The sequence below is a fragment of the Thermothelomyces thermophilus genome, chromosome 6 (genome assembly GCF_000226095.1).
Source record: "Thermothelomyces thermophilus ATCC 42464 chromosome 6, complete sequence".
Lineage (NCBI taxonomy): Eukaryota > Fungi > Ascomycota > Sordariomycetes > Sordariales > Chaetomiaceae > Thermothelomyces > Thermothelomyces thermophilus.
Window position 1 is genome coordinate 64,355 of NC_016477.1, and position 25,783 is coordinate 90,137.

General features: G+C 56.0%; 7 protein-coding genes across 7 annotated transcripts; 6 read left to right on the forward strand and 1 right to left on the reverse strand.

Moving 5' to 3' along the window:
- Positions 1 to 1,067: 1,067 nt before the first annotated feature.
- On the forward strand, positions 1,068 to 2,899 carry MYCTH_2309698 (uncharacterized protein). Its single transcript, XM_003665678.1, has one exon. The coding sequence runs from the start codon at positions 1,189 to 1,191 to the stop codon at positions 2,815 to 2,817; it is 1,629 nt and encodes a 542-aa protein (XP_003665726.1). The 5' UTR covers positions 1,068 to 1,188; the 3' UTR covers positions 2,818 to 2,899.
- A 1,815-nt stretch (positions 2,900 to 4,714) lies between these two features.
- MYCTH_2309700 (uncharacterized protein) lies at positions 4,715 to 6,711 on the forward strand. Its single transcript, XM_003665679.1, has 4 exons — positions 4,715 to 4,988; positions 5,179 to 5,535; positions 5,651 to 6,592; positions 6,623 to 6,711. The coding sequence occupies exons 1-4, from the start codon at positions 4,904 to 4,906 to the stop codon at positions 6,682 to 6,684; spliced, it is 1,446 nt and encodes a 481-aa protein (XP_003665727.1). The 5' UTR covers positions 4,715 to 4,903; the 3' UTR covers positions 6,685 to 6,711.
- Positions 6,712 to 7,601: 890 nt separating this feature from the next.
- Positions 7,602 to 8,207, forward strand: MYCTH_2309702 (uncharacterized protein). Its single transcript, XM_003665680.1, has one exon. It carries the CDS (start codon positions 7,710 to 7,712, stop codon positions 7,971 to 7,973), a length of 264 nt encoding a protein of 87 aa, XP_003665728.1. The 5' UTR covers positions 7,602 to 7,709; the 3' UTR covers positions 7,974 to 8,207.
- Positions 8,208 to 13,117: 4,910 nt separating this feature from the next.
- Positions 13,118 to 15,600, forward strand: MYCTH_2309704 (uncharacterized protein). The gene is made up of 3 exons (XM_003665681.1): positions 13,118 to 13,734; positions 13,841 to 14,953; positions 15,047 to 15,600. Exons 1-3 carry the CDS (start codon positions 13,520 to 13,522, stop codon positions 15,492 to 15,494), a joined length of 1,776 nt encoding a protein of 591 aa, XP_003665729.1. The 5' UTR covers positions 13,118 to 13,519; the 3' UTR covers positions 15,495 to 15,600.
- A 1,434-nt stretch (positions 15,601 to 17,034) lies between these two features.
- Positions 17,035 to 18,412, forward strand: MYCTH_2309706 (uncharacterized protein). The gene is made up of 2 exons (XM_003665682.1): positions 17,035 to 17,123; positions 17,231 to 18,412. Exons 1-2 carry the CDS (start codon positions 17,077 to 17,079, stop codon positions 18,399 to 18,401), a joined length of 1,218 nt encoding a protein of 405 aa, XP_003665730.1. The 5' UTR covers positions 17,035 to 17,076; the 3' UTR covers positions 18,402 to 18,412.
- A 2,337-nt stretch (positions 18,413 to 20,749) lies between these two features.
- Positions 20,750 to 21,864, reverse strand: MYCTH_2309709 (uncharacterized protein). The gene is made up of 4 exons (XM_003665683.1): positions 21,539 to 21,864; positions 21,186 to 21,464; positions 21,028 to 21,095; positions 20,750 to 20,950 (listed from the first exon to the last, which is right to left on the reverse strand). The coding sequence occupies exons 1-4, from the start codon at positions 21,647 to 21,649 to the stop codon at positions 20,836 to 20,838; spliced, it is 573 nt and encodes a 190-aa protein (XP_003665731.1). The 5' UTR covers positions 21,650 to 21,864; the 3' UTR covers positions 20,750 to 20,835.
- An 807-nt stretch (positions 21,865 to 22,671) lies between these two features.
- On the forward strand, positions 22,672 to 24,220 carry MYCTH_2309712 (uncharacterized protein). Its single transcript, XM_003665684.1, has one exon. The coding sequence runs from the start codon at positions 22,930 to 22,932 to the stop codon at positions 24,184 to 24,186; it is 1,257 nt and encodes a 418-aa protein (XP_003665732.1). The 5' UTR covers positions 22,672 to 22,929; the 3' UTR covers positions 24,187 to 24,220.
- Positions 24,221 to 25,783: the final 1,563 nt, after the last annotated feature.

The following is a 25,783-nucleotide window of genomic DNA, read 5'->3' on the forward strand; positions in this document are numbered from 1 at the left end:
GGCCCAATGTGCGGTGACAGGGTCCGCGGGTGCCATTGATACGTGCCCGGGCAAGGGTTCCATAAAAAGGTCTCGTGGTGACGGTCTGTAAGATGCGGGTTGCATTGCATTGGCATCAATAACTGCCTACCTTAGGTAAAATAGGCGGAGCTATCGTGGTGCTGGCACAACACCGGTCTACCTTTTCAAGGTTGAAATCTAACTTAACTTGTCTGGTCTGGTGTCGATGAGGTGATGAATGGCAAGGCTTGTCGTGATGAGCGGCACCTTAGCACGCTAGTAGATTTACTACGCAAGGTATATAGTCTCCTTGACAGGACAAACGTCAACTGCAGAGGCTGTTATCCGCGGAGATTTTTCTGCCCGCGCTGCGCTGTGTCCCCTACACTAGCCAGTCCTGTGTACTGTATAACAGTATAAGGTATGGACTAGGCTCCCCGCTCCTTGCTTCGGCAAATACTTCCAGACGCAGGAGCCCGGTGCCCGACTACACTAGAGGCCATTGGCGACGGCCCCCAACTGTATCTTGTCGGGGTAAGCATGAGCCCCCCATGTTGATCTATCTTGAAGGCATCAACTAGCATCATAAATTGCTTATTAGTGCGCGCGACAGATATTGTTTATTAGTCCGCGCGGCAGATATTGACCGAGTCAGTGAGATAACGACTATGAGGGCGTATAGCATTCCACGCTGTTTACATACGAGTACAGTACTTATATCCTTCGGTACCGACAATAAGGTCTGTGTGGTAGTCTAGGGCCTGCAAGAGTTAGTAGGACTTAGTTAATATGTTTTGGGGCCTTGCATATATGTATGTATGTACATACAGTACATACATAATCCGTACATATATACGTTACGTATGAAGGTACTCACATCCCGACGTGCGAATACACTACGGACATAATACATCATGCCCCAGGGTGCCAGACCCCGCATTGAGGTGTGGCGCGATCCACAAGGCGGGCCAAGCCGCCCGAGCCCCCCAATTCGTCAAGGTTTCACTTCAACGTGGGGCATCGGCAGCCCCTCGCTCATCTCCCCTTGCCAAGGCAAGGATCATGCCAGACACTGTACGTACCAGGTAGGTAGCCAGCTGCTGCCTTGCATGCTGAGACCGTTCCTGCTCTGTCCGGGCAACCCAAGCCGATAACCTCGAGAGCGTCTTATTCACAACGACGGCAGCAATGGCATCCACCGGACTTTCTGAAGTGCTTTTCAAAAAGGTGGACGAATACGTCGATTCGCTGGCACCGCAGATCCAGCCCCGCATCACCCAAGAACTCGACGTGTTCCAGCAGAAGACTATCGATAGCCTGGAGGAGCAGGTTATCGATGCTTTCCGCTCTCTATTTAACAAGGAGACGGGTGGGTCCAATGAGAGCACCGCGAGGACCCTCAGCGATCGGGTTCCCGATGCGTACGGCCGGCAGTCGCTGCCGTTCGCCGACGAGATCGCCAACCTCGCCCGCAGCTTCACCGACGTCGCTGCCGAAGCGGGGGACGACCTGCGCGACATCTTCGACCTGACCGAGAGCCGTGACCGCCCGGGTGGGTCACGCTCTCGAGGAGCGGATCATACCGACAACGTCAAGGGCTTCCTTTCCGCCGCCGTCCAGGCCGTCCAGGGCCACCTAGAGAATAATAGCAAAGGGCCAGGAGGTGGCGACTTTCAGCTGGACGGGCTGCTCGGTGTCATCAGTAACACCGTCAAGGACGCCGCGCGCGACCCGGAGGAAAAGGCTCGCCTCATCGCGCCGGAGATCAAGGAAAAGGTCGCCGCAAAGCTCAGAGAGCAGCACGCCCCGATCGCCGAGCAGTTCACCCGCATCGCCCTCGACCACATCAAGCGCTGGCTGCGCGGGAACACAAGCACGCGGGATCTTGGCGACGGTGTCAAAGGGGAGATTGAAGAGCAGGTCAAGGACCTCGTCAAGGGGCTGGGAGGGCTGTTCGGAAACAAAAAGACACCCAGCCACGCGGCGTCCAGGGGCCTCGAAGATCGGACCCAAGACCGCGACGGAGGCGAGACAGAGGGGTCCGGGGGGTTCTCCAAGTTGATCAGCGAGAAGCTCAGCACCGGTCTGGCCGGGGTTCACAGGGAGGTGCGTCTCGAGTTCCGCAAGATCCTGGGCGTGATCGAAAAGCAGCTGTTCGAGCTGCTGCCCGATGAGTTCCAGCGGCCGCTAGAGAAGATTCTCGGCGGTAACCCCTTCGACTCGCAACTTGACCGCGACGCGGGTGCCTCGACCGACCGCGGTTTCGGTGACGACATCAGAGCAAAGCTGCTCAGTAAGATTCGCGGTCTTGTCCGAAAGGTTCAGGAGACCCTCCGGGAGAGCATCCTGGCTATCGTCAACGGTGGGCACCGCAAGTTCGAGCGCCAGAGCTGGCTGTTCGTGCAGAACATGGTGGAGCAAAAGGTCCAGAAGTATCTCCCTAAAGTCAAGATCTCGGTGCCCGATGACATTGGCAACGAGGGTGTAAGTGTGGGAGCGCCGACTTCCAACATCCAGCTTGGGGGCGGCCACCAGTCCACAGCTCCTCTTCCAACTTTCGGCCACTCCTCCTCTCCGGCCAGCCATGCTCCGGTTGCTTCCCCTTACCAGCCACAACACAGTCATGCCCCGCAGTACCAACCACAAGAGCAATACCAACCTCAGCGACCCCCACCCCAGCAAGGATATCAGTCTGTCAATCCCCAATCGTACGGGGAGTACCGACCTCAGCAATATCAGCCGGGCCAGCCGCATGGCCACCAGGGGTGTTACGGCCACGGGGACGGGTATCAGTACGGGCAAAACCCACCATATTGAAACCCAAAGGTCGAGATAGTTGTAAATAGCATAGTCCACAGAGCGAGTTTTGAGAAAGAGAGAGGCTGTTCTTCCCACTCCGACTCGGCCGTTAAGGCATCATCAACCCGATATGTCTAAGGATGCCAACGCACCTTTCCCGTGACAATTAGGCCGAGATAAATGACAGACGGGTTCCGGTGTCCATCTTTTCAACGCCATATATATACCTTATTTTGTAGCTTCGGCATGGCTCAACCCCCGCTATTACTGCAACCCTGGAGGCACGGAAGTCAAGACAATGCGGTACCTTTCACCGCACCACCTGTCAAGAACGCCATCAACGGTGGGCAAGTGGAGCAAAGTGTAACGGTGTTCGAGCCTAAAATACACATACACGACGGCAGCACTGGGCAACGTAGCCGAGCGAGCTAGGGACATCATCAAGAAGACAACAGCCTTCCCTCAGCCAGGCCATCGCTGCAAATAGCCAATAGCCCTAAAGAGGTACACAACAAGAGACACACCATAGTGGTCATGGATATAGTTACCTGCAATCTTGGATGAGTCGAAGAGTGTTTGCGATGCTCCGCCTAGGGTCAAAATATTGGGAATCAGGTGCTATGCTCACTTTCATCGTATTTCCAACAACAGGGCAGGAGCCAATGAGGCTTTGGGCGGGTTTGGCCGAGGTTCGCTTTATCGGCTGCCGGCATGGGGCAACCACGGCATTGTAGAAATGCTCCGAGGGAAGATATACTAATTAGTAGGTTGGTCTCGGTTGTGTGTAATTCTATGTGCGACCACACATCGCTGACGAACCTGGTCCCCTTTCCCTCCCCTTCCTTCCATCCAATCGTTTGCTTTGCTGATTCAGGCTCATCTACCGATGATCCGAGGTCTGTTACTGAAAGGGGAGTGACTACCGGAAACTCGTCAGCAAAGTCAGCTGCGTGGTGGTGGCTTCTCTGTGCCTTTTTCCTTCAGCACAAGTGTGGTCGAGGTAGAATGCAGCAACGTAACCTACCCTCGGAAGCGGATGGTTGCCAGGACATCCTGGCGGCAAATATGTATAATTAACAGTTAATAAATGCTACCTCGGGTGCGTTCGTAACTAACTCACACCTGGCTCTGACAGCCAGACAGTGGAGGTGGCCGTTGAGCTGGTCATAGAGGTTGTATAGGTACCTAGGAATAACCAATTATCCGCTCAAGTGGTTCATCGATTGTAGGCAGTTGAGGTCACACAAGGCACCTATATACGGTTTGCCAGGTCTGCATGTTGTTGGTGGCTGATGATACGGATTCACTGCAGTTGAATTTGACTTGGTTGTTACCTCGCTGTGGATGGACTCGATTCATATAAAGTAGCTGGCATCTCTAGATGAGAGCATGGACAACTTTTACCGAGCTGATTGTCCGCCAAGTACATATTGAAGATTGGAATTCACAACCCCAATTCCAAAAGGAGAGATGGAAAATTAAAGTGAAAACAGTCTTTCTGGGAGGGAAAACGTGAGCACCTACCCGTTATCTATCTGGGTATAAGTATCACATTTATACAGAGAGATAATATGAGCCTACGGTATACTAGTAATTATACTGTATATACGTGTCCTCGCACCTACACACATACACCACTATGATTAAACGTCAGAAAACAGTAATCGTCTCTGGTCTTTACCATTGCGCTTGCAAGAGTGATTGTAGACATAGTGCAATCCGTACAGGGTGCTGGTGATAGTAGTAGTCGTATAGGTACTTTAATCGTCCGAGTCCCTAGGTATCTGATCGTGTGTGAACGGACTAAATACAGAGCTAAGAGTGACGCCTTGGCACGGGCGCCTTGCCTCTTTGAGCCTAGAGCCCTGGCCTCTGGCACCAAGCAAAAGCCGTGTTTGGTAACTTAACGCGTCAGGGTCGCTACCAAATGCTGTGGACCCCTCAGACCCGGACGGCGCTCAAACAACGTCAACGAAACGGGTGTTCTTCCCGCCATACCACGAGACATCCTCCCCGTCTTGCAAAGAAAAACCGCAGACGCAATTCCCATCGTTTGTCGAGTCTCCCCGGGCTCCCTGGCAACCAACGGTGTGCTTTGCCCACCATGACGGATCAGCTCGATGATCGGACGCTGCGCCTCGTGTTCCAGTCGCGACCAGACATCCTGGCCGGCATCCAGAAAGCTGCCGGTACGCGCGCCTGCCACTCTTCTCCTTCTGCGCTCGACCACCCACTAGTGACTCGAATTGCTCGAGAATCGGCGCACAGGAGGCACCAGATTTCGTGCGATCGGGCGAGCGATGCTGGACTGGACGCTCAGGAACATTTTCGTCGGCTAACGCAAGCGTCTCGGGGCCGATGCTCGTTGGACTACCATAGATACCCCAGCGCGCATAGCATTGTTCAATGACATTGCCAGTTTCGTGTATGAGCAGATCGGCGCGGCCGACGCCCAGAACGGTCCCGCATCCAAAAGGAGGCGAGTCGACATTGCACAGTTGCCGACCCATACGCAAACAAACGGGCAGGCACATGGCGGGTTGCCGCCGGCCAGCCTGAGCGCCGGCGTCGACGCCGCCGCCGCCGACCCCGTACTGCTCGAGATCAAGGATATTTCGGTCTCAGCACCACAGCGCAAAAAGTACGACCTTTGTTTCACCAAGCACTACTTGTATGCCCGCGCGTCGGGGACGTCGGTCCCGGTCCAGGGCATCGTGTATCCATGGAAAGATATCGGTACGCTTTGTCACACAACTAACTTATCCCCCCCCCCCCCCCCCCCCTTTTTGTTCACTTGCTGGTCCTCTCCAAGCTGTCCTGCTAACTTCCGTTTCCCCACGTGTCCTTTTAGAGCATGCGTTTTACCTACCGGTCCCCGACAAGTCGCAGGCACAGTATAACTACGTTCTTCTCCCGCGCGACAGTTACCTCCCGACGACGAAGCAGGTTGGCGCCAACGCCAACACCAACGACAAGCAGCAGCCCCTCGAGCCGCTCGTCTTCACCGTCCCCGCCACGGCGCCGAAGCCCGGCACCGTCGCGGGCCCTTCGGCCGCCGCGGCCGAGGCGGTCTCGGACACGTACAGCAGTCTCTTCCACTGGGCCCTAGTCACCTCGATGCGCTCGGCCGGCAACCACGCCTGCGAGCTCATCGCTTCGGACCCGAGGCTCTTCCACAGCGTCGCGCGCCAGTCCCACCGCCCCGGCGAGAAGGCCGTGCACGTCAAGGCCTTCCGCGGCACCAAGGATGGCTTCCTCTTCTTCCTCCCCACCGGCATCCTCTGGGGCTTCAAGAAACCCCTCGTGTTCCTGCCGCTGGACCGGATCGTCGCCGTCAGCTACACCAACGTCCTCCGCACTACCTTCAACATGGTGGTCGAGCTCGACACCGACGCCCCCGCAAATGGCGACGCGAACGACAACAACACCGCCGCCACCCCCATCGAAAAGGAAGTCGAGTTCGGCATGCTGGACCAGGAGGACTACCAGGCGATCGACGAGACGTACGTCCGCCGCCACGGCCTCGCCGACCGCAGCATGGCCGAGCAGCGCAAGGCGAAGCGGCAGCTGGCCGAGAACCACAGGAAGCCTGCCGCCGCCGCCTCCTCCGGCGGGGACGACGCCGCGGCGGCCGCGGACGAGGGCGCCGACGGCCTGACGGAGCTGGAGCGGGCCCAGCGCGAGGCCGAGCAGCGGCTGCAGGACGAGGAGGACGAGCTCGAAGAGGACTACGATCCGGGGAGCGAGGGCGACAGCGAGGGCGAAGGCGGATCCAGCGAAGAGGACGAGGACAGTGAAGCCCAGGACGATGAAGAAGAAGGAGAGGAGGAGGAGGAGGAGGAGGAGGAGGAGGAGGAGGAGGGGGCAGATCGCATGCAAGAGTAGCTCCTAACCCCCCCCCCCCCGGCTGGGGGAGCATCTGGTGATTGGTGTTCTTTGTTGGACATCATTGTAAATTCACATTGAAAAAAGAAGGGGAGATCATTCGTGCACGCGTGAATCCTGGACTTTGGACGCGCGAACTGCGCTTCGCAAGCCTTCCCTCGGACCTCCCATTCTTCTGCTCTCTCTTCTCTAGGCTGATACTTTTTCCTGTATTTTTTTTCTTTTCTTTAATTTTTTGTTATTTCTTTTTTCCTTCTATTCCTTCTACTCTCTTCTCTACTCTCCGCGTCCTTATCTCTACGCCAATGGCAACGCAGGTTTCCTACTACGGTGCTCCCTCCCTGATCGACAGGATCGCCAGCCCTCTCAAATAGTTCTCAACGGATAACCTCGGGTTGAGCTCGATCGTGGGCTGCTGTTTCCAAGGTAACAACAATGACAGGGAGACCGAGAAAGTTCGGCCAACACCCATGCATGCGTTCACGGGAGGCGAGGTTCTCTCTCTTCCATGCTGTCCCGGCGCATGGCCGTTGAAGAAGTTGTACTAGACCCAACAGGGCACTACCTGCATTAGACTGCTTCTTGGTGCGGTGCACCACGGCCACAGTGAACGATTCTGATAGGCCGTGCGATTCTTTAGGGTGCTGGGGGAAAAAGGCTGAAGGCACCCAAGTTGCGCCCTATGTATGCACACTAAAGTAGTGTGCAACCAAGTCTAAGATTACGTACATAACAAAAACAAGAAAAGCGGAAAAGTCCGAGCCAATTCACGGGGTTCATTCCGACAATGCATCCTCGGTTCCAGGGAGAAAAAGGCCTCGCCTCGTCAAGGCGGGGCTTTTTACACGGCAGTTGAGTCGATCAGTACCTACGTAATGAACACTACGTAATTAATGGATCGGCTCGGCAAGGGAGAATGGAGAGTCACACTTGTATGGCCTGTATGGCGGGAAGTTTTGGATTGGTGTGTGGACGATACCTACCTGTTGTGTGTGCATGCGCATAAAATGCACTGATATCCCCCCATGTTTTGGCTGCTGCACAATGACATCTGCGTGGGCGAGTGGCTGGACCCTGTTTCCGCATCAAACGGCTTTCGGCTGCCATCGTTCCACAAGAGCTGCAAGCGGCCTCCGGTTGCTCTACACACCCCACTCCTCCTCCTCCTCCTCCTCCTCCTCCTGCTGCTGCTGCTGCTGCTGCTGCTCCTTCTATCGCTCAAGTGGGTACAACCCTCTGCATTCGAGAGGGGAAAGGATAAAGAAAGAAAAAAAGGGGGTGAGAGATAGCAGGAACTCGAGAGCCGGCGGGAATATTCGGGGTAAGACGGCCAGGTCTGGGGAGTAACAGGCACTGGCATCGCGGATGATTGTTGAAGTCGTCCTTGTTGTGGCTCCATCTGCGAAAGGATGGGCTTAGTGTAGTGTATGTATGTACAGCACCTGTGTTATTCCCTCCTTTCATCTCATGATGATCAGTGACCATCCCTGACACCAACCTTACCCCCTACCCTACCCCACCTCCTCGTTGCTCTTCATCCGCATGGAAGGTCATGGTAGAAGAGAGAGAGCCGTCTAGGCCATGTAGGTGGCACTCCGGGAGGGGGAAGCAGTGTTGTGGACCGAAACGTCCCAAATATATGTACATATGTACCGGATTGAAAGCTCCGTCCAGGTCCAAGCAAGCAGTTGGACAGAAGGTTGCGAGGCTAAACACATCCAAGAACCCGTACCGACATTGCGTCGCCCCGATTGGTACTGCCGATTGCAATGCCGGCGCTTGCTCCGCTTCGGCCGCTGTCGAAAGTACGGATTACACACCTACCTTACATACACATTGGCTCTTATATAGAGCTACTCCATACACTATGTACTGTATGTATGTATGTATGTACATACATACATACATACATACACCGACGCAACCTGCAGGACCGTGCTCAGCATGGTGCAGTTCCCCGCTCACGCTACAGCCCTCTTTGCAGCGGGGGGAGGGGAGGGGGGTTAAAGCCGTCTCGCGGTGATGAAGCCGGGTGTTACCGTGGTGGATGGGGGTTCTCGAGCTGCTCACCGCTTCATCAACTTGGCTTAGTGCAAGTGCTAGTGTCAGAAGGGATTAGTTTAGTGGTCTGACAAGTACGTACGGATTACGCAGTACGGAGTATACTACGGGTTTAGTTTGTCCTGAAGCTACCCCGCAATTGCAAAGCCGCCTGCGGGGATGGATTACGGAGGATGGAAGTTCCCGACGGCGATGGCATTGTCTGTTTATATTGATCGTCGATGCAGGGAGTGCGGTGATTACGGAATCTGCCCTCGCGGGATGTGTTATAGGTAGGTATGTAAGCACCTATGGGTCCCAACTATAACGAGAAGTGGGCGCAACAAGGCGATGTGAGAGGCGAACCGACCTTCGAGGGAGTAGTCGTGTATGCATTATGTATGTAGGTATGTATGTATGGATATCTACAATACATAGGTACCGTACATACACACATACATTAGCACAGTACGATAAATGCAATCCGTGCTAGTAGGAGGTAATTAAGTCGACCCGGAATGAACGAACGACGGAGTTGGCCAGCGCAAGCGGAGACAGGTGCTGGACAGTGTGCCCTCGGTCCTTGGAAATCCAGTGTCATGTGTGTATTTGTATGCACCTACGTATGTAATTACGAGGAGATTTTTGTGGAGGAACTCCCGTAATTAAGCCAAGTTAGTGTACGTCCGTACACTAAGACCGATTGTCAGAGTCGGTTTGACATTACGCCCGCGTGTCTTGGATTTCTGCCAATCAACGCTGTCTCGGAACCGGCAAGGGTCGCTCTGTCCCTACCGTAGGGCTGAAAGAGCCTTCCCACGCCATCCGTGGGAGCCGGGCTCTGGGCTCCAAGTTGCCTGCTGACGGGACCGTGCGTGCGACACTGGCTAGTGGATGCGCCGCAAACCCAGAGTACCCGCCCGAGCCCCCAGTATCCGAGGCGCGCGCTCATGCAACACAGACTTCAATCTCCTCGATGGGCACGTTGCGGTATAGATAACCGATGTCCTTGTTTTTCGTCTTGTCTACCTAAACAAACGTTGGCGAACCGAGGGGTCCCTTTGAGGGACGCGGGTCAGGCAACTTGCAGCAGTACGGAGATCAAAGGCAGAGTGGGGTATTAGAGCCCCGGGTGGGCAGCTCCCTAGGCACCCAAGGTGCCTAAGGTTCCAAAAGCTGCGTGTTTGACCTCGTGGAACAAGAGAGCGCACGGCGATTCGCCGGGGATGACAACAACGCATCCACTGGCGCGTGCAGTGGCCTCCTGCAGACCATAGATTATTGTTACCTTCCTGGGAAATCCGAACCAGCGGGATGAAGGAGGCTGAGTGGACTAGTGTAACGCCATCCCGAGACGATTTATGGATCGCCGAATTTGGCTCCAAACCGCTGCTCAGCCAATCCTGAGGTTAATAGGGAACGTACATACTTGTACTAGGTCAAAGCATGGTGTATGGTAATACTCTAGATGTACGGGAATGTTACATACAGTTCACAGCGTTCTACGTCCGCATCATCCTCTCCAGTGGTTTCCCACCCAAACTGCCATAGGTGAAACAGAACAGAAACGATGAGAGATGACGCTGTCTCAGCACTGAGCCGCGATTTGAGCGTGCAAGTTGCTCGTGTCTCGGAGGAACGGCCATTTGCCGCCGGCACGCTACCGATTGCCACCTGCCAGATGAGCGCTCCACCCGCCCTCCTGTTTCATGCGCCACGCGAAGGCTCAGTGGAAGGTCAGGTCGCCCTGCTGTGGTCACGGGGAAAGGAGAAAAAAATTGAATGACGAACAACCCACAGAGAATGCACTGCCTCCCTGAGTGTACTAGTATATCGTACTCGTAAATCGGGTGTTCGTATACGAGAAGTCAGACAACCATGATATAAGCATGTTAAACGCGCACTTTGTATGGATTAAATATCGGTACCTGATCAATCTGCCTGACCGAGTCACAACTCAGTTGCTCTTGAACATGTCATCGGTCGCCAAGAGCCCCATGTTTGCATTCCACGTATTAACTGTAATCCATTCATACGTTCCTGAAACCCGTACATTCCAATGATGTGCCTAATTAGGGGCATGGTAATGTGTGTTCGAACGGTGTCAATGTATGGTGTGTTTTCCATGTTTTCAGCCGAAGGACTCGTAGGAAGGAAGATTGCCCTTCTGACGCACTTCACGAGCTTACGTATGTATGTATATGTTACACTGCACAACACCCAACACAACGACGGCCAGCGACACTACTACACCCGTGCCGTGCATTGCACGGAATTCGGAGATGGTTATCTATTAAGAAGAAAGTGGACCGTCCATCGCGACCTTGTTGTTGGGTCCCCGTCCACGCCGATGCGGTTAGTTCCCCCACAGGCGGTGACCCCTTTTTTGCCCAGCAAGGCGAAGCCCCGAAAGCCCCGCTTTAGCATGGATCATCGGCTCGGCACCTTCCTGCCATGCCTATCGTCCTCGGTGAAGAGAGGCACCTCTCCCAAACGGCAGGCAAACAGCATGCATGGGGGGAGGCGGCTACTTCGAAGAAAAGAGCAGTACGAAGTACAATACCTCTTGTCTTGCTGTTGCATTGGCCGAGGAGGGAGACGGGCGGGCGCCTGCTGTGGGAAAGGAGGGTGAATCGGTTGCCAAACAATCTGCTTGTGGAACAAAAAGATGCGCACCCGAGCAGGGATGCCTGTTGATCTCGTCTCGCAGGCCGCCTACATTTCGGGGCCCACCTCTCCATTTCTCTTCCTGGTTCTGAGCTCACTCGGGGGCTGATTAGGGCCTCGTGGACTGCGGACTGGCATGGTCCGTCGTACGAAGTATATGTACGGCTTACTATACCACAACTCAAGACTCACAAAGGCAGGGCGGGCTTGATGGGTGGGCCGGGCGTGAACCCTTTTTGGATGGCGCGACATTCGGCGCGATGCCATGCGAGTGCAGGGAGCAAATCGTGCCGAGTAAAGGGCATCTGCAGAGGCCGCCCCTTCCAAATGCGCGCTCTGCAGAAGAATCGTAGCTCTGGCACCATTGCAAGTACCGTACTGTGTACCGCATTCAGGAAGCTCCTGTGCATGAGGGTACGATACATACAGTACTCGTGTATGTATGTACATACATGCACGTATTGTACCCGCTACATGTGCGTGCAAAACAGGCTACCCATCTAAAGTATCACCTGAGTTTTGCTTACGAGCTACTAGTACCGTACACAACATTGGGTCAGAGGTAGTATGCACCTAAATATGGTACGTAGAGCACCAAAGGGAAGGGGAGTTCGTACGGAGGAGAAGTACCATACCTGCAGTATGCACATTCCTTACATAGTACACATTTCAGTACGTGACTGTGCTATGAAGCTTACACAACAAGTAAGGTACCAGTACGTTAACTCCGTGTATTAGCGACGGAAATTTCTGCGCACAGGGCTCCTTGGGTTCCGTGTCGTCCTTAGTTTGTTCCACGCCAGCTCCCGCGTGTTCCGTTTGCCCAAATCCTTCGTGCTGCGTTTCTCCATCCGCCCGGCCGTCCCGTCGCTCTGCCGCCAGATCCCGCGCCCTACAGCCCTACGACTCGGCGTGTTCAACGCCCTGGAATTTTGGGGCTCTTGAAACGGCAAACCCACACTAACCGAGATTTCAGTTCAACGCGGCTGTACCCTGCGCTCTCTGGAGGTTCGCTCAATTTACGTCACTGGCGATAAGCGAGACTACCGTGTCGTGGACCTTTCGCTGCCGGCTGAACTATCGAAACGACACTTAGTAGGTACAATACCTCCAAAAGCTAGTCACCAAAATGAATGGCGGGGGTGCACGTCCGTGTGCCCATTTCGAAGCGACTCGAACGCTGCCGACTGCCCCACAAGGTGCTGGGCTGAACCCACCGGCAACTCGCCCTTCCACAGTGGAGTACGGATTAGCGTAGTGTATGCACAAACGTGGTGGGCTCTCTCAAAATCCTCTCCCCCACCCTGCTGACTGGCATACCCGGCGTAAACCCCCCCCCCCCCCAGCAAACCCAGGGCCAGGTCGCTCCACTGGGCGGGCTTCGCACGCCTGTCCCTGGACCGGGATTCAACACAGTTGTAGTGGCGGGCCGCCCTGCGTTTATTTTCTTTTTTGTCACCTCCTCCCCCAAAATGTCCATCACTAAAGCAAGGTGAAATGATTTAATGTTCTACCACCGCCTTTCGCCCCCCTTCGCCCCCTTCCCGTCCCTGCCTCTCCTATTCGTTACTGGTTCATGCTGGGGAGGTCTCCTCGTGATTTTACATGCTGGATTTTGAGAGGCGTGCCTGCAACCAATCCGAGATTGAGAGAGCGCGGCAAGACGGGCTTTCCGGGACGCCTGAACAGCTGAGTGTTTTCAGCGAGCTTCCATTCAGTCCTCGCCATCCACCAAGGTTGGAGGGACGTTTTTATTTTCGCCTTTCGCTTACCGGCCTCGGTGGGTCTCGGTTCAGCTAGGCCCTCGTAAGCGGCGGCGGCAGCGAGAGCAGCGCCCGTCGCCTTGCTCGTCAGCTCGCTCTCCGCCGTCCCTCTCCTACTTGTCGTGTACTTGCCACGGCGCGCAACACCCGGCCAGCTCGACGTCATGGCGGCCATGCCCATCCAAGCGCCCTCGCGAGGAGGGTATGGGGGGAGAGATGCGAGCACCAGCCCAGGCTCTCTCCCGCCCATATCAACAGGGCACGGCGAGACCCTCCCGGGACCATTTGGCCTCCCGAGCCGAACTGTCCCTTTCTCGAGCAACCTCTCACCCTCGGCCGCTTCGGCTCCGATGATGATACGCGGCATGGACCACGACGACGTCCCTCCGCCATTACCACCGCCCCGTCTGGTTCCCATCGACGGCCCCGTCGACCCCAAGCTGCAGTTGAAAGAGAGCATGCGCCGGGACAACTACGGCAGTCCCGACACTGACTCGCTGGGACATAGCTTCCGGCGGCCCGGCCTATCGTTCAGGAGCGACGTCTCTGATGACGGATACCACAGCCTCGACAGCTTAAGGTTCCCCCTCCCCCCCCCCCCCCCCCCCGCGCGGCGAGTCTTGCCAATATGCTCTGGGCTCCATGTTCAGGTTGACTGACCCCGCGCGCACTGCCCTGAGTTTTAGGTCTTGTGGCTTGCCTTCCCCGTTTGGCCATCACACTCTTCAGAGCTACCGCCCCAATGGCGACGCGATTGACAACTCGATGCTCGACAAGCTCAATCGGTCCGCGCGCCGTTCAGGTCTCAGCGCGTCGGTCAACGACCTTCCCAGGCCCCGTCCCCACCACACTCAACTAGCGACGCTCTCCCTTCCTCACCGAACTCGGCAGCCGTTCAGCGACGCGAGCTTCACCAAGTCTCCCCTTTCCGTGTCGGCGACGTCCCCGGTCGGCGGCGCACCTTTTGGCTATAACCATGGGCGCGGTTCTGCCGACCACCGCTCGCCGCTAGAGGCAGCGGGAAGCGACTACGATCGCTCCCCCCTCTCGCGCCCCCACAGAACGCCTACGGGCTCGGCGGCCGACGATGGGCCAGGTCCGGGCTATGGGGCCTATGATGCCCGCGAAGACGACACTGATTTCCCGATGGAAGAAACGACGCGCATGCGCACTCTGGCCATTGAGGACCAATGGCGGGAAAGGGACTGGGATAGGGACCGGGAAAGGGAGAGGGAGCGTGACTATTACCAGCCCGGCCAGAAACGCAGGGCCTCGTCGCCGCCGAGTGACGATTCCGCGCTTGCAAGCGACGCGCTGCGAAGGAGGGACGGCAGCCTGCTATCGAGAGGTTCCCCCACGCCGAGGCTGCTCATGATACCCCAGAACTCGGTCTCGAGCGCGTCGTCGGTGAGCCGAAGCGGAAGCTTCGTCAGTAACCTCACGGCCAGCAGCGTCACAAGCATGGGCTCCTTTGAGCGTCGCTCTCCGCACCCCCTGTCCCCGGCTGGTCTATCCCCGACGGACCCCATGAGCTGTAGCAGCCCGTATCCTCCACCGTCCAGCTTATCCGCCTCTCCCCGGCCCTCGGCCGCGCGTTCGCTCAGTGCGCTCTCGTCACAGCAACGAACTGCTTGTGAGCAGCCCCTGCCACCCCAGGTCACGCGCACGGTAGCCTCGCCGCGGAAGCTCGCCGAGATTCCCAAGAGTCACAGCAGCCTAGCCGCAAAGCTCAAGGGTCCCTACATGTGCGAGTGTTGCCCCAAGAAACCCAAGAAGTTCGAGACAGAAGAGGACCTCAGGTATGCTACTTGGCCAACCTTCCCACGAAACAAAGACGGAATATTATTTTTTTCTAACGTTTCAATCTCCCAAACCTCTTTTTCTTTATCTAGAGCGCACGAAGCCGAAAAGCAGTACGGGTGCTCATTCTGTGGCAATCGTTTCAAAAACAAGAACGAGGCCGAGAGACATCAGAACTCGCTCCACGTCCGGCGACACAGCTGGTCATGCTCGGCCTTGACGAGCTACGAGCGGGCGTTCCACGACAGCACGGCAAGGCCCGGCGAAGCCGACGTCTGCGGTTACTGCGGCGAAGAGTTCCCCAGGACCGGCCGGAGCCCGGGCGGACTGACGCCGAGCGAGCAGGACTGGGAAGACCGCATACGGCACCTACAGGACGTGCACAAGTTCCGCGAGTGCAACTCGAGCAAGAAGTTCTACCGCGCCGACCACTTCCGTCAACACCTTAAACACAGCCATGCCGGTACCAGCGGCAAGTGGACCAACATGCTGGAAAACGCGTGTATGATGGAGGAAGAGCCCCCCGCCCCCACAAGATGAGAACCCGACCGGCTCCCCCCTCTCTTAGCCAATCCCTTCTTGGGATTCGACGAGAAAGAGGATTCGTCGTGTCTGTTTCATCTGGGCGAGACGAGAGGCACATTAGGGCCGAAGTCGAGTGTGAAAATTTCCGCGAGACTACGGCGTCTCGGCAGGGCCGAACGACCGCATTTCCCTTTTTTTTTTTTTCCCTTTTTTTTATCATTATCATTTCATGTTAAGCTTAACTCTGAGTGCTCGAGGTGTAGGGCTGATGAACATTCGGCGGAAAAAGAGGGGGGAAGGGGGCCAATCGCATCGAAGCTCGGTCTAGGATTTGGAAGCGTTGGGACGTTTCCGGGTCCGGCAAGTGGGGCCAGGGAAAGAGTTTGGCCGAAACGTCCTTTTTTCCTGCGGAGGTGGCCCAGTGCATCATAGCCTTGCGACGTTCCGCTTGATGCGCAAGGGCAACGATCCTCAGGAACCCTGCAGCAGGGAGCAGTATTGGCCATGGGCCCTGAACGAGCCCTTGTCCACGGGGGCCACCGCCGTCCATCCGACAGATCCCTTCGACCCGGTTGCCAGACCAACCATGGGCGGGATCCCTGCTTGGGGCCCGCTGGCGCCTTCTCTCTCCCTGTGTCTGTCACTTGTTCCAGAGGCATGCGGAGGCAGTGGACTAGGGAGGCATTCGAGCCTTTCGGTTCGCTGAACCCATCTTCGATACTCCGTACTCCTCCGCAGATTCTTCAGGAGATCCCGAGCGTCCCGTTATCGGCCCGGCGGCGACCCATGACCTCACACCCTCGACCTGGAGTACTCTTAACTACAGTAGTTGATCGGGCGATGCACTAACCATCCGGCGGTCTTTCAGAACGGCGGTGAACTTGCCCTAGACCACCTCAAGCGTTTCTGTGCGCATTCTGCACCCGGCCGTCCAGTAGACGGCGAATCCTGTCGGCTTGAACGAAGTTATGACTGGGGCTTTTACACACTTGCATGCCATGGCGGAATTCACTGGGCGTCAAGGCTCTCTTTGGATCTTGGGCAGCCGGCGTGTGTTGCCTTGATGGGAGATCTATAAAAACTGATGATCATGCTCAGCATTTCCCCCTGTTTTTGTCTGATTTTTTATCTTTTCTCCTTTCTGTTTTCTTTTTTTATTTTTATTTTTACTGTTTGATGGGCATGGTTCTGTTTTAAAAGCGACCCCCAAGAATTGTGCTGCATTTTCTGGGAATTGAGGCGTCTCTGGGCGAATACGGAGTATATTCGTAGGTCGGTAAATTTGATACTTTTGTACCCGTAAACAATAACCGCCGTGACGATCTTAGATGAAATACGGATATTTCGTACATGAGATCATTCAGGGTTGCTCTGTTCATCCGGGCCCTGAGCTAAAGAAAAGGGGGATGGGGGAGGGAGCATCAGCCCCGCAATGCACTCATGCACAGCTCTTGCTCGGCTGCTAGATAATTACCGAGTATGCCGGGTGTGGGGCGGACCCCCCCAGGGTGTGACCACGTTCCAACGGTTTTTCCCGTGTCCGCGGGGTAGGCAGGACCTTGACAACCACAGTAACAAGCGACTTGACACCGCTGAGATGGCCCTAAACAGGATTGACGGTGCCGATGAGCTCTACATCGGAGGGTAAGTTTGTGTTTATTCTCTTCTCACTATTTTTGTTCCCTAATTATCATTTGGTACCTCTTCCGAAGCCGAACCAATCGAGACCTGACCATTTGAATGCTGCGCAGCGTTTTCGGCCTCAACCGCCCGAGACTCATCCAGGAGCACAAGTTTACCCACATCCTATCCGTCATCAAATACACACTCAACCGAGACGAAGATGCGTTTCGAGATGTGGAGCACCTCAGCATTGACATCGACGACATGGAGGACCAAGACATCCTCGTGCACCTTCCCCGGATGGTGCGCTTCATCGACAACGGCCTCCGCCACAAAGGCCGTCGCGACGAGACCACACCGGTAACACCTCCCCCGGCCCCGGCAGCCGAACCACCGAGGTCTTCTTCGTCTTCTCCCCGCTCCGGCGCAGTCCTCGTCCACTGCGCTATGGGCAAGTCCCGTTCCGCCACCGCCATCATCGCCTACCTCCTCTGGAAGTACCCGCACCGCTTCGGTCGAGCAGACCCGGCAGGAACCGCCCAGCAGGCTGTCGAGCGGGCGCTCCACTGGGTTCGCCGCAGCAGGCCCGTGGCCGAGCCCAACGAAGGGTTCATGCGCCAGCTCGAGATGTGGTGGGACATGGGCCGCCCGGCCGACAGCGACGACGCGGTCGAGAAGCACCCGGCCTACCAGCGCTGGTTGTACAGGCGGGAAGTCGAGGACGCGGCGCGCGTCGGCCGGGCTCCCGACCGGATCCGGTTCGAGGACGAGGCGGCGGCGGAGGTTGCGGGAGGAAATGCCGGCGGGACGGCAACCGCAGCAGGAGCAGGGCGGAGCGGCGCGGGGGAACAACAATGCACGGAGCTCAGATGTAAGAAGTGCCGGCGCGTGCTCGCTACGGGGCCGTTTATCGTGCCGCATCAAGGCCGGGGTGCCGGCGCGGAGCGGTCGGGCTGTCCTCACTATTTCGTCGAGGCCTTGTCGTGGATGCGGCCAATCCTGGAAGAGGGAGAGCTCGACGGCCGCTTGACCTGCCCGAACGCTAAGTGCTCTGCTTCGATAGGCCGCTACGCGTGGCAGGGGTTCAAGTGCAGCTGTGGCGAGTGGGTTGCCCCGGCCTTCTCGCTCCAGACCAGCAAGGTCGACAAGGTGGTCACGCGGGGGAACCAGGGCGGCGGCGGCGCCTTCGTAGCTAGCCGGATGGCTGCCCTGGGCATCCGCATGCCTCCGCGGATGGCAGGTCCTCCCACCGTAGCCCCGCCCGGCGCCGTGGTCGACAAATCCAAGGAGAATCTGTGATAACCACAAGGGGCCGCCGCCTCAAAGCCCACCTTCCACATCCTCAATGGATTCGCGGAGATGCCAGGAGGGGGAACTCGGCGAGACACGTATTGGACCCTCCCAGATTCCCCTTCCGCGTCGATTAAAACGGGAAGGTAGGTGCAATCTGCACAACCGTTCATGTCTCCACGATCGGTTGGCCAGCTGGAGCTTCTCAACCTGAAGGATCCTGCACGCGAGGGGAATCTCTCTCTCGACCTGGGAGACACGCCTGGACCGTGGAGCCCTCGAGTGTCTTACGCGGTGGGGTCGTCCTGGTGTGTGTAGTGGTGCCGGTTTACACACCATACCTATCCTGTGTCCCCTGGGAGGGAGGATCGCCGCACCATTTGCCGCGAAGTCAGATTCGAACGCATTCCATTTATTGCTATGGACGCCAATCATGGCGCGATTCCCTCTTCGCTCAGTACTAAGCAGGATGCGGCTCGCCGGCTGGAAGCCGCTCCTCCCCCCTCGCCCCCACCGGAGGCCTCTTCCAGGGCCGTCGCGAGCCTTATGGGGCCGCTGGTCGGTTCCGCCTTTCCTCCCGTGTATGTACCATGTATGTGTGTACACAGACCAAGTTTATACGTATACGATCCGAGCCACGTTATTGGCCGTTCCCATGCGTTGCCCCAACTCTCTCCTGTTCCGACGTTGGTTCGGTCTGTGTGAGGGAATCCCGCTGAAAGCAAGTCCCTTCGGCCCGGTCCTCTGGCGCAAACCGCTTTTCAGTCTGGTCAGAATCTTCCCCGCGCGGGTCGATTTCCTGCCACTCTGGCCGTTCGCGATCACGCCGAACAGTGAGTGCGTCTTGGCTATGCTGCGGAAAGAGCCCCGACATGTGCCACGGCGTTTTTGCTCCCGTGTGTGTACGGATTTCATACCGTACATGATGTTTCTCGACATCCGCTAGTCCAGCGCTGGCTGACTCTGCAGGATGTTCCTCATCAGCCGGCTGCCGTGTGGTGACAGCACAGAGTAAGCACTAATGTGGCATGGAGCAGCGGACACGTTAGACGGATATATCTGGTGGAATGCATGGAAGATTCCCGAGCCTGAGATCCGCTCCGGATGGTGAGGCAGGGGTCTGGCATCATGGAAGGCAGAAGGTCAAAGACTCATGATCCTGGTTCAATCCACCGCCGCGGTTTGTTTCCGTCGTGGAGTGACATGTCTCGCTACAGAAGCAGCAGCAAACGGGTTTCTGGCAGCTTGACTTTTGGGCCATGAATTGCCTATGGCCTTGGAATGCATTTCTTAGATAGATACAGCCGGGGTACTGATTTGCCGAGGTGTACGTTGGAATGTATGTAGAAGCATATATTCTCTTGTCTTCCCTGGCGGCCGGCGGCCGGCGGCCGGGGCTCCTGCTGTATTAACAAGCACTGTCCATGCTGCCAGCGATCGCTGTCAGATGGGAATACAATGGGCCGCCGGGTGTTTAACGCGGATCTTACAAGAGCACGGAAGACCATCCACGACATTCTCTTGGCCACGATCTCGCTGCTGCTGTCGTTGAGGGCTCAGGCTAGTGGTCCGATGCGTCCGAGCTCTACTTGAGGAATCGGTGCTGCGTAAACAACCCAACTGCTTCAGGACAATTCGGATAGTACTAAGCACTCCTGCGGGATGAAGGGAGCTTTCCCCCTGGCGTGCTGGCCTGGGGAAAAGTCCGAGCCAGATCGCCAAGGACGGAGTGGCCGATAACTACCGAGAATAGACGTGCCATGCGTGAGGGCACAAGTCGAGGCGACCATTTCATCCTCCGTCAGCGAATGATTGTCATCCACTTGCAAGCCTTGTCCCTGCCTCTGACCCTAAAGTTCCTTCTGGAAACGGAGACGCACGTTGGCCTCCGTTAATTGAGTCGTCGTTCGATGTCGCCAGTTAGTGGAAGGAGTGCTGTCAGCCCACCGTCGCAAGCCTGGAAGATTCGTTGAGAAAACAAAAACAGAAAGAAAAAGAAAGAAAAAAGAAAGAAATTTGCACGCTTGGAACGGATAAGTGTGATCCGTACTTCGTTCATATGCGTGTATGTGTGCCGTCATTCGGTTCAAGCTCGAAGTGCTTCCCTCCGGAGCTTTAGGCGGCGCTCAAATCCACCTCATGCAAATTTGGGAAGAGGCCCTCGTATCCAGAATCAACCGACATTGCCGTCTCACGGCGTTTCTGTCAGGATGGAAAAAAAACCCTATCTGGCCCCGGAAATGCAGACAAGACAGCCTGGGCAGAAAGTAGTGGGGGTGCCGGTTGAATGTTGGATGCCCCCCACGCTTGAAACGTGCCATGGCCGGGACCGCGCTATCCGGAGTTGATTGTCAGGCAGATCTCGTCACCAACCCGTCTTATGTGCATGCTGGGTAGGGAATCTGTGGGCGGCCGGGCAGGAGCGTTCGGCAGGGGTGCCGCATCATGGAAAGCCCTTGGGCACTGACGGGAAGAACTTGGGATCCTGCATGGTCTCGAAGTTGCGCCTCGCAATCTCGGCTTGCCTCTTTTTGCTCAGCCGTCGATTGTAGAAGGTGCTGCGCGGGGATTGTTGCATCAGCAAGACAGAGGAACCGGGTGAACTGAGCGATGACGGGGACAAGATATTTCCCACCTCTTCAACTCAAATACTCGTGGCTCCTCCTCTTCCGCAGCCGGGGAGGTTGAGGCACCGCTTCTGCTCTGCAGCGTGTATCCGTATTTCAAGTCAAGTCAGTAACCGACAGCGCTGAGCATCGTCGCGTGGAGGAGGGGGCCGTCAGGATTGCTGACCGGTTCCGTCTTTTCTGGCACCTTCTGCCGCTTGTCCTCATCGGCCTTGTCGTCGTCCTTGCTCTTGTCGTCGCCCGACTTGGCCTCCCCTTTCGCTTCCTCTTCCTTTTTTTTCTCCTTGTTCTTTTTCTGTTTCTGCCTCTCCTCGTATTCCTTCTTTACGCGCTCAATCTCCTCCTCCAGCTCGCGCTTCTTGCGGGCCTCGATGGCGGCCTGGTCGATCTTGGGCGTGCAGAACCCGGGGTCTTTGAGGTGCGCGGGACAGATGTAGAACCAGTCCTGCGAATTGCCAGTCAGAGAGCGTCAGAGGGTGTCGATGGTGGGCAGCTCTGGTGAGCCGCGGCCGGGCGGACCTTGTTGTCGGGTGTGATCAGCACGCTGGAGCTAGGCTTGTAGCAGATGTCACACGACTTGGCCTTTGCCTCGGCCACTTTGCGATGTGTGTAGATGTTGGGGAATGACATGTTGCGTGCTCCGCTCGCGGCGGGGACTTGTATCGAAGGCGCCGGGCTGCCAGTGTACCTGATCGACTTGCCCACAGAGGTTCCGAGGTTCGATACCGCGATGCTGTAGGTCTGGACTGCGGAGGCGGTCGGTCGAGGCCTTGGCCCAAGGGCTGTCACCGCTCGGCAAGGTGAGTCCTCTTGGAAAGAGGTATGATATATCTGTAGTTTACTCTGGTACGTGCAAGTCGCCGATACCTTACGAGATGCTTTGGATGCCCTGGGCAGACAAGCCCCGCACGGGCCGTCAGAGCACAGTTAAGCAACCAAATTGTTACTGTGACCCTTGCAATCAGCAAGTGGAACGCGTCTAGAGGTGCCAGTTCTATGTTTTCCTACGGTAGTGCGTAAATTTGAAGCGCACACCGAAGGTTCGAGACGAGTTCTAGAGATGAAGCGATAATCAAGTGATTCCCGATGACGACTGTTGTACGGAGGTATTGTGAGTTCTCGATCAAAAGTGGTTACGTTGCGTTCGAGGAAGTGGGGTTACTGAGAGGATCGAATGGTATTGTACGGATTACTCCGTATTTGTAACCTGTATCCGTATTTCTGTTGTAGAACCGAGTTGTATGTAATCCGTAATTGCCCAGAACTGTCCATTATCGTAGTGACTTTTCATGGTAATGATCAAGCACACAAGTACCACCATCATCAAACCACAAAGTGCACTTCATTCACTGTGTACAGTCAGAATGCTAATGTTCTCTCTCTCAATCGTGGGTATGGTCAGAAGGCTACTAGCTCTTTTGTCTAATCCGTATTGGGTTTGAGTTTGCCAAACCAACACTATGCTTACGTCATGCAGCTCTCGGCGCCAGCCACCAAGTTCCTCTAAAAGCCACTACAAGTGGTCCTAGCAGAGACACTATCGCCCAGTGAAGTTGTCCGATGTCCGAGCATACGTAACAAAATATCTACAATAGGTAGGCTTGAGAAGCCTTTCCAGGGGCTGTTTCTGTTTCGGTACCCTTGGCTGTCTGCTGGTCCACGCGGCCACGATAGGGGATAAAGAGGCTGGAATGCGACTCGAATTTCCGCTTTCCGATCATTGACACGTTTCCAGCTGTCATTTTCTTTCTCTTAATTATCGCCATCGCACGTCAGGTAATCTTAATCTTGATACTGATTAACAGGTAATTAATCTTAATCTAGATACTGATTAACAGGTAATTTTTTTTTTCAAATCTCTCTTCGGTGCAGCCCTCCTGTTCGTTCGGAAAAATCTCTCGCGAGCCGCCATGACAACGGGCACCCATTTCTTGTCTGGGCGGCACATTGTTGTTGCCGGCGCCGGCATGGCGGGCCTGTCATTTGCCGTCGCCCTTCGCAAGATCTGGCCAACTGGCGTGCCGCCACCGCGAGTCACCATCTTCGAGCGCGACACGAAACAGGACATGCTGGGCCGCGAGGGATACAGCCTCTCGCTCGCGGGTGCTGACGATACAGGCGGGCTGGTTGCGCTCAGAGATCTCGGTCTGCTGGACGAGATCCTCGGGCACGCGATCCTGGGCACGGACGAGAAGGGCGCCTTCAAGCTCTGGGATGCCGACTGGAGCCAGGTCCTGAGCGTCCGACTGCGCCCGGCTCCCGGGCTCCCGACATCCGGCATCCGGATTGCGAGGAAACACTTGCGCGAGACGCTCCTCGGTGCCGTGACCGACGAGATTCGGTGGGGGACTGCCTGTCTATCGGCCACCAAGTCCGAGAGCGGGAAGGTGGTGGTCCGCGTCTCGGACAACCAGGGGTCACAAGAGTCCACGGTCGAGTGCGACCTGCTGGTGGTGGCTGACGGGGCGAGCAGCAAGATCAGGGCGAGCCTGCGTCCAGACGATGTGCTGCAGTACGCCGGCGCCGTCCAGATGGGTGGGCTGGCCCACTTCCCGGAAGGCATCCCGCCACCTCTGGGCGAGAACTGGGGCCAGCAGGTGTCCGGTGGCCGCGGCGTCTCCTGCTTCTACTCGCCCGTCGACAAGCATAGGCTCGTGTGGGCGTTCAGCTTCCGCGAGTCGACGCCTCGGCAGACCATCAAACCGCCAACCTCGGAGGAAACCGCGCGGGTTCTGCTCGATGAGATTCTCCAGAAGGGTCACATGCTGGGACAGCTGTTTGAAACCATCGCAGGCTCCGCCACCGATCCCAAGGAGGTCTTCTGCTTGCCGGCAAGAGACAAGAAACCATTTTCTCACGACCTGGCGAAGACGGGGCCTATCGTGTTCATCGGAGACAGCAACCACGCGGTCAGCCCCTTTGCGGGATACGGGGCCAGCTTGGCTCTGAAGGACGGCTGGGATTTGGCTCAGAAGCTGACGGCGGCGGACTCGGTCGTGGATGCGGTCCGAAAGTACGACGCCGTAAGCGTCCCTCGGGCTACCAAGGTGCTCGCAACCTCGAGATCGCGGATCAAGTGGGGTCACAGCACCGGCCTGATGTTCTTCCTCTGGCGCGGGTTCTTGAAGGCTTTGGGTTATGTTCTGTGGCTCACTGGGAGAGCTTGAGGGCAATACTATCTCCCCCAATCTTGATTACTGTGGCACGTTGTTGTGGGATAAAACTCTTCGGGTGATCAGATATTCCTCTCCGTCCTTCTTCTTCTTTCCTTTTCTTTTGCCTTCTTCTTCTTTCCTTTTCTTTTCCTTTTTTTCTCGGCCGGTGGAGTTTCTGTTGATGGCGAACTTGGAAACAACTCGAAATAATCGACCTCATAGGGCCGGAGAGACAATCTCGGCGAGCAATACCCCATCAAGCTCTGTTGTTGTGTGTACTATGGATGTGCTCTGAGAGCCGCAGCATTATAGGCATTCTGACACACGCTAATAATCACCTAGTCCTCCAAAACATGTACTTGGAATTTAGAGAATGCCTGATGTGATGCAGTATTAATTAATCCCAGTGGGATGTTGCGAACAGGGAACAAGCATTCTATAATATGTGATCAATCTTAAGAACCGAATCAGCCAAGTTGGAGTACCAGAGTGTCGAATAACTGGATATTTATGGGAAGGACAATCCTGGAAGATACAAGCATGTTTCTTGTGTAGTGTCAAGAAGGACTTGTATACGAAGATTTGCGGACCCCAGGCTGCTCAACGGGGGTGCATAAGGACTTCCAAGCTATAACCCAAGCAAATTATCGAATTACCTTGGAGGTACCTGACATAATTAGCGAGCGTTCGTTCTCATGACTACGGAGCTTGAGTGCGCTCAAGATTCACTTCGTGGTCCTTTTTTTTTTTTTTTTTTGCCATATTCAACTCTCCAGTCTGACCTTCACCACTAATTATTAGGGCGAGGAATCGGTCAGCTACCTCCAGGTGCTACTTCCTACCTAGGGTCACGTGGGTTGGGCCATACCCCGCGGTGTGGGTGCCTAGAGATAGGGCCATGAGTTGAAGGAGGATACGGGATCCACTGCACAACAGAACTCGGGTGCCTGTCCTAGAATGCTGCTGCCTCACCAGCTAATGGCAGTTGAGAACAACCCTATACCCGTTGCTCTTGTCGGGTTCACCACCTGAGACAGTTCCCGTATTCTCGCGCGAGTTGAAACTTCTCAGCCCAACTACCCCTCGACGTCTCAGGAAGCACGGAATGTCCAACGCTCAGCAACACAATTTGACTGGGCTCAACATAGCAGGAAGACCCGGAGCTCGTCTATGTTCAGATGAACGAACTGCCAGCTCCCCGCCTATCTACAGGGCTACAGAGTCTCGACAAGACCAACAACAAACGATGAGAGATGACTCTGACACTCAGATTGCCCGTCTGGTCGATGACTTTTCGCGCCTCCAGCATCAGGATTCCCAAGAAGCGGAAACTCTGCCACCACCAGCGCGTAGTCACGACGATGAAGGGCAACACTCCCAAGGAGCCCCCGCCGTGGCGGGCGGGAATGCAGTCAATCACGGCGACGTGGAATCGGACATCTCAACCGATGAGTCGCCCGGCCCGGACTTGGATGACGATACCTATGAGAAGAGTCCCCTGGAACGAAAACGGTCAGAGATGATCGAGCGCATCATGAAGAGTTTCCGTGCCTCTCTCGACTCCAAAATCGCTACGATCGGGGGGAGAACAGCTCAGCCGACAGTCAAG

Bases quoted from the DNA above. Each gene is read 5' to 3' on its own strand.
- MYCTH_2309709 (XM_003665683.1), bottom strand. From the start codon at position 21,649: ATGTCATTCCCCAACATCTACACACATCGCAAAGTGGCCGAGGCAAAG. The intron at 21,465-21,538 runs GTCCGCCCGGCC...GGCAATTCGCAG, and splicing joins TGATCACACCCGACAACAAG to GACTGGTTCTACATCTGTCC. The intron at 20,951-21,027 runs GTGGGAAATATC...ATCCCCGCGCAG, and splicing joins CGAGTATTTGAGTTGAAGAG to CACCTTCTACAATCGACGGC.
- MYCTH_2309698 (XM_003665678.1), top strand. From the start codon at position 1,189: ATGGCATCCACCGGACTTTCTGAAGTGCTTTTCAAAAAGGTGGACGAA.
- MYCTH_2309712 (XM_003665684.1), top strand. From the start codon at position 22,930: ATGACAACGGGCACCCATTTCTTGTCTGGGCGGCACATTGTTGTTGCC.
- MYCTH_2309706 (XM_003665682.1), top strand. From the start codon at position 17,077: ATGGCCCTAAACAGGATTGACGGTGCCGATGAGCTCTACATCGGAGG. The intron at 17,124-17,230 runs GTAAGTTTGTGT...AATGCTGCGCAG, and splicing joins GATGAGCTCTACATCGGAGG to CGTTTTCGGCCTCAACCGCC.
- MYCTH_2309704 (XM_003665681.1), top strand. From the start codon at position 13,520: ATGGACCACGACGACGTCCCTCCGCCATTACCACCGCCCCGTCTGGTT. The intron at 13,735-13,840 runs GTTCCCCCTCCC...CCTGAGTTTTAG, and splicing joins CACAGCCTCGACAGCTTAAG to GTCTTGTGGCTTGCCTTCCC. The intron at 14,954-15,046 runs GTATGCTACTTG...TTCTTTATCTAG, and splicing joins GAGACAGAAGAGGACCTCAG to AGCGCACGAAGCCGAAAAGC.
- MYCTH_2309700 (XM_003665679.1), top strand. From the start codon at position 4,904: ATGACGGATCAGCTCGATGATCGGACGCTGCGCCTCGTGTTCCAGTCG. The intron at 4,989-5,178 runs GTACGCGCGCCT...GGACTACCATAG, and splicing joins CGGCATCCAGAAAGCTGCCG to ATACCCCAGCGCGCATAGCA. The intron at 5,536-5,650 runs GTACGCTTTGTC...GTGTCCTTTTAG, and splicing joins GTATCCATGGAAAGATATCG to AGCATGCGTTTTACCTACCG.
- MYCTH_2309702 (XM_003665680.1), top strand. From the start codon at position 7,710: ATGTTTTGGCTGCTGCACAATGACATCTGCGTGGGCGAGTGGCTGGAC.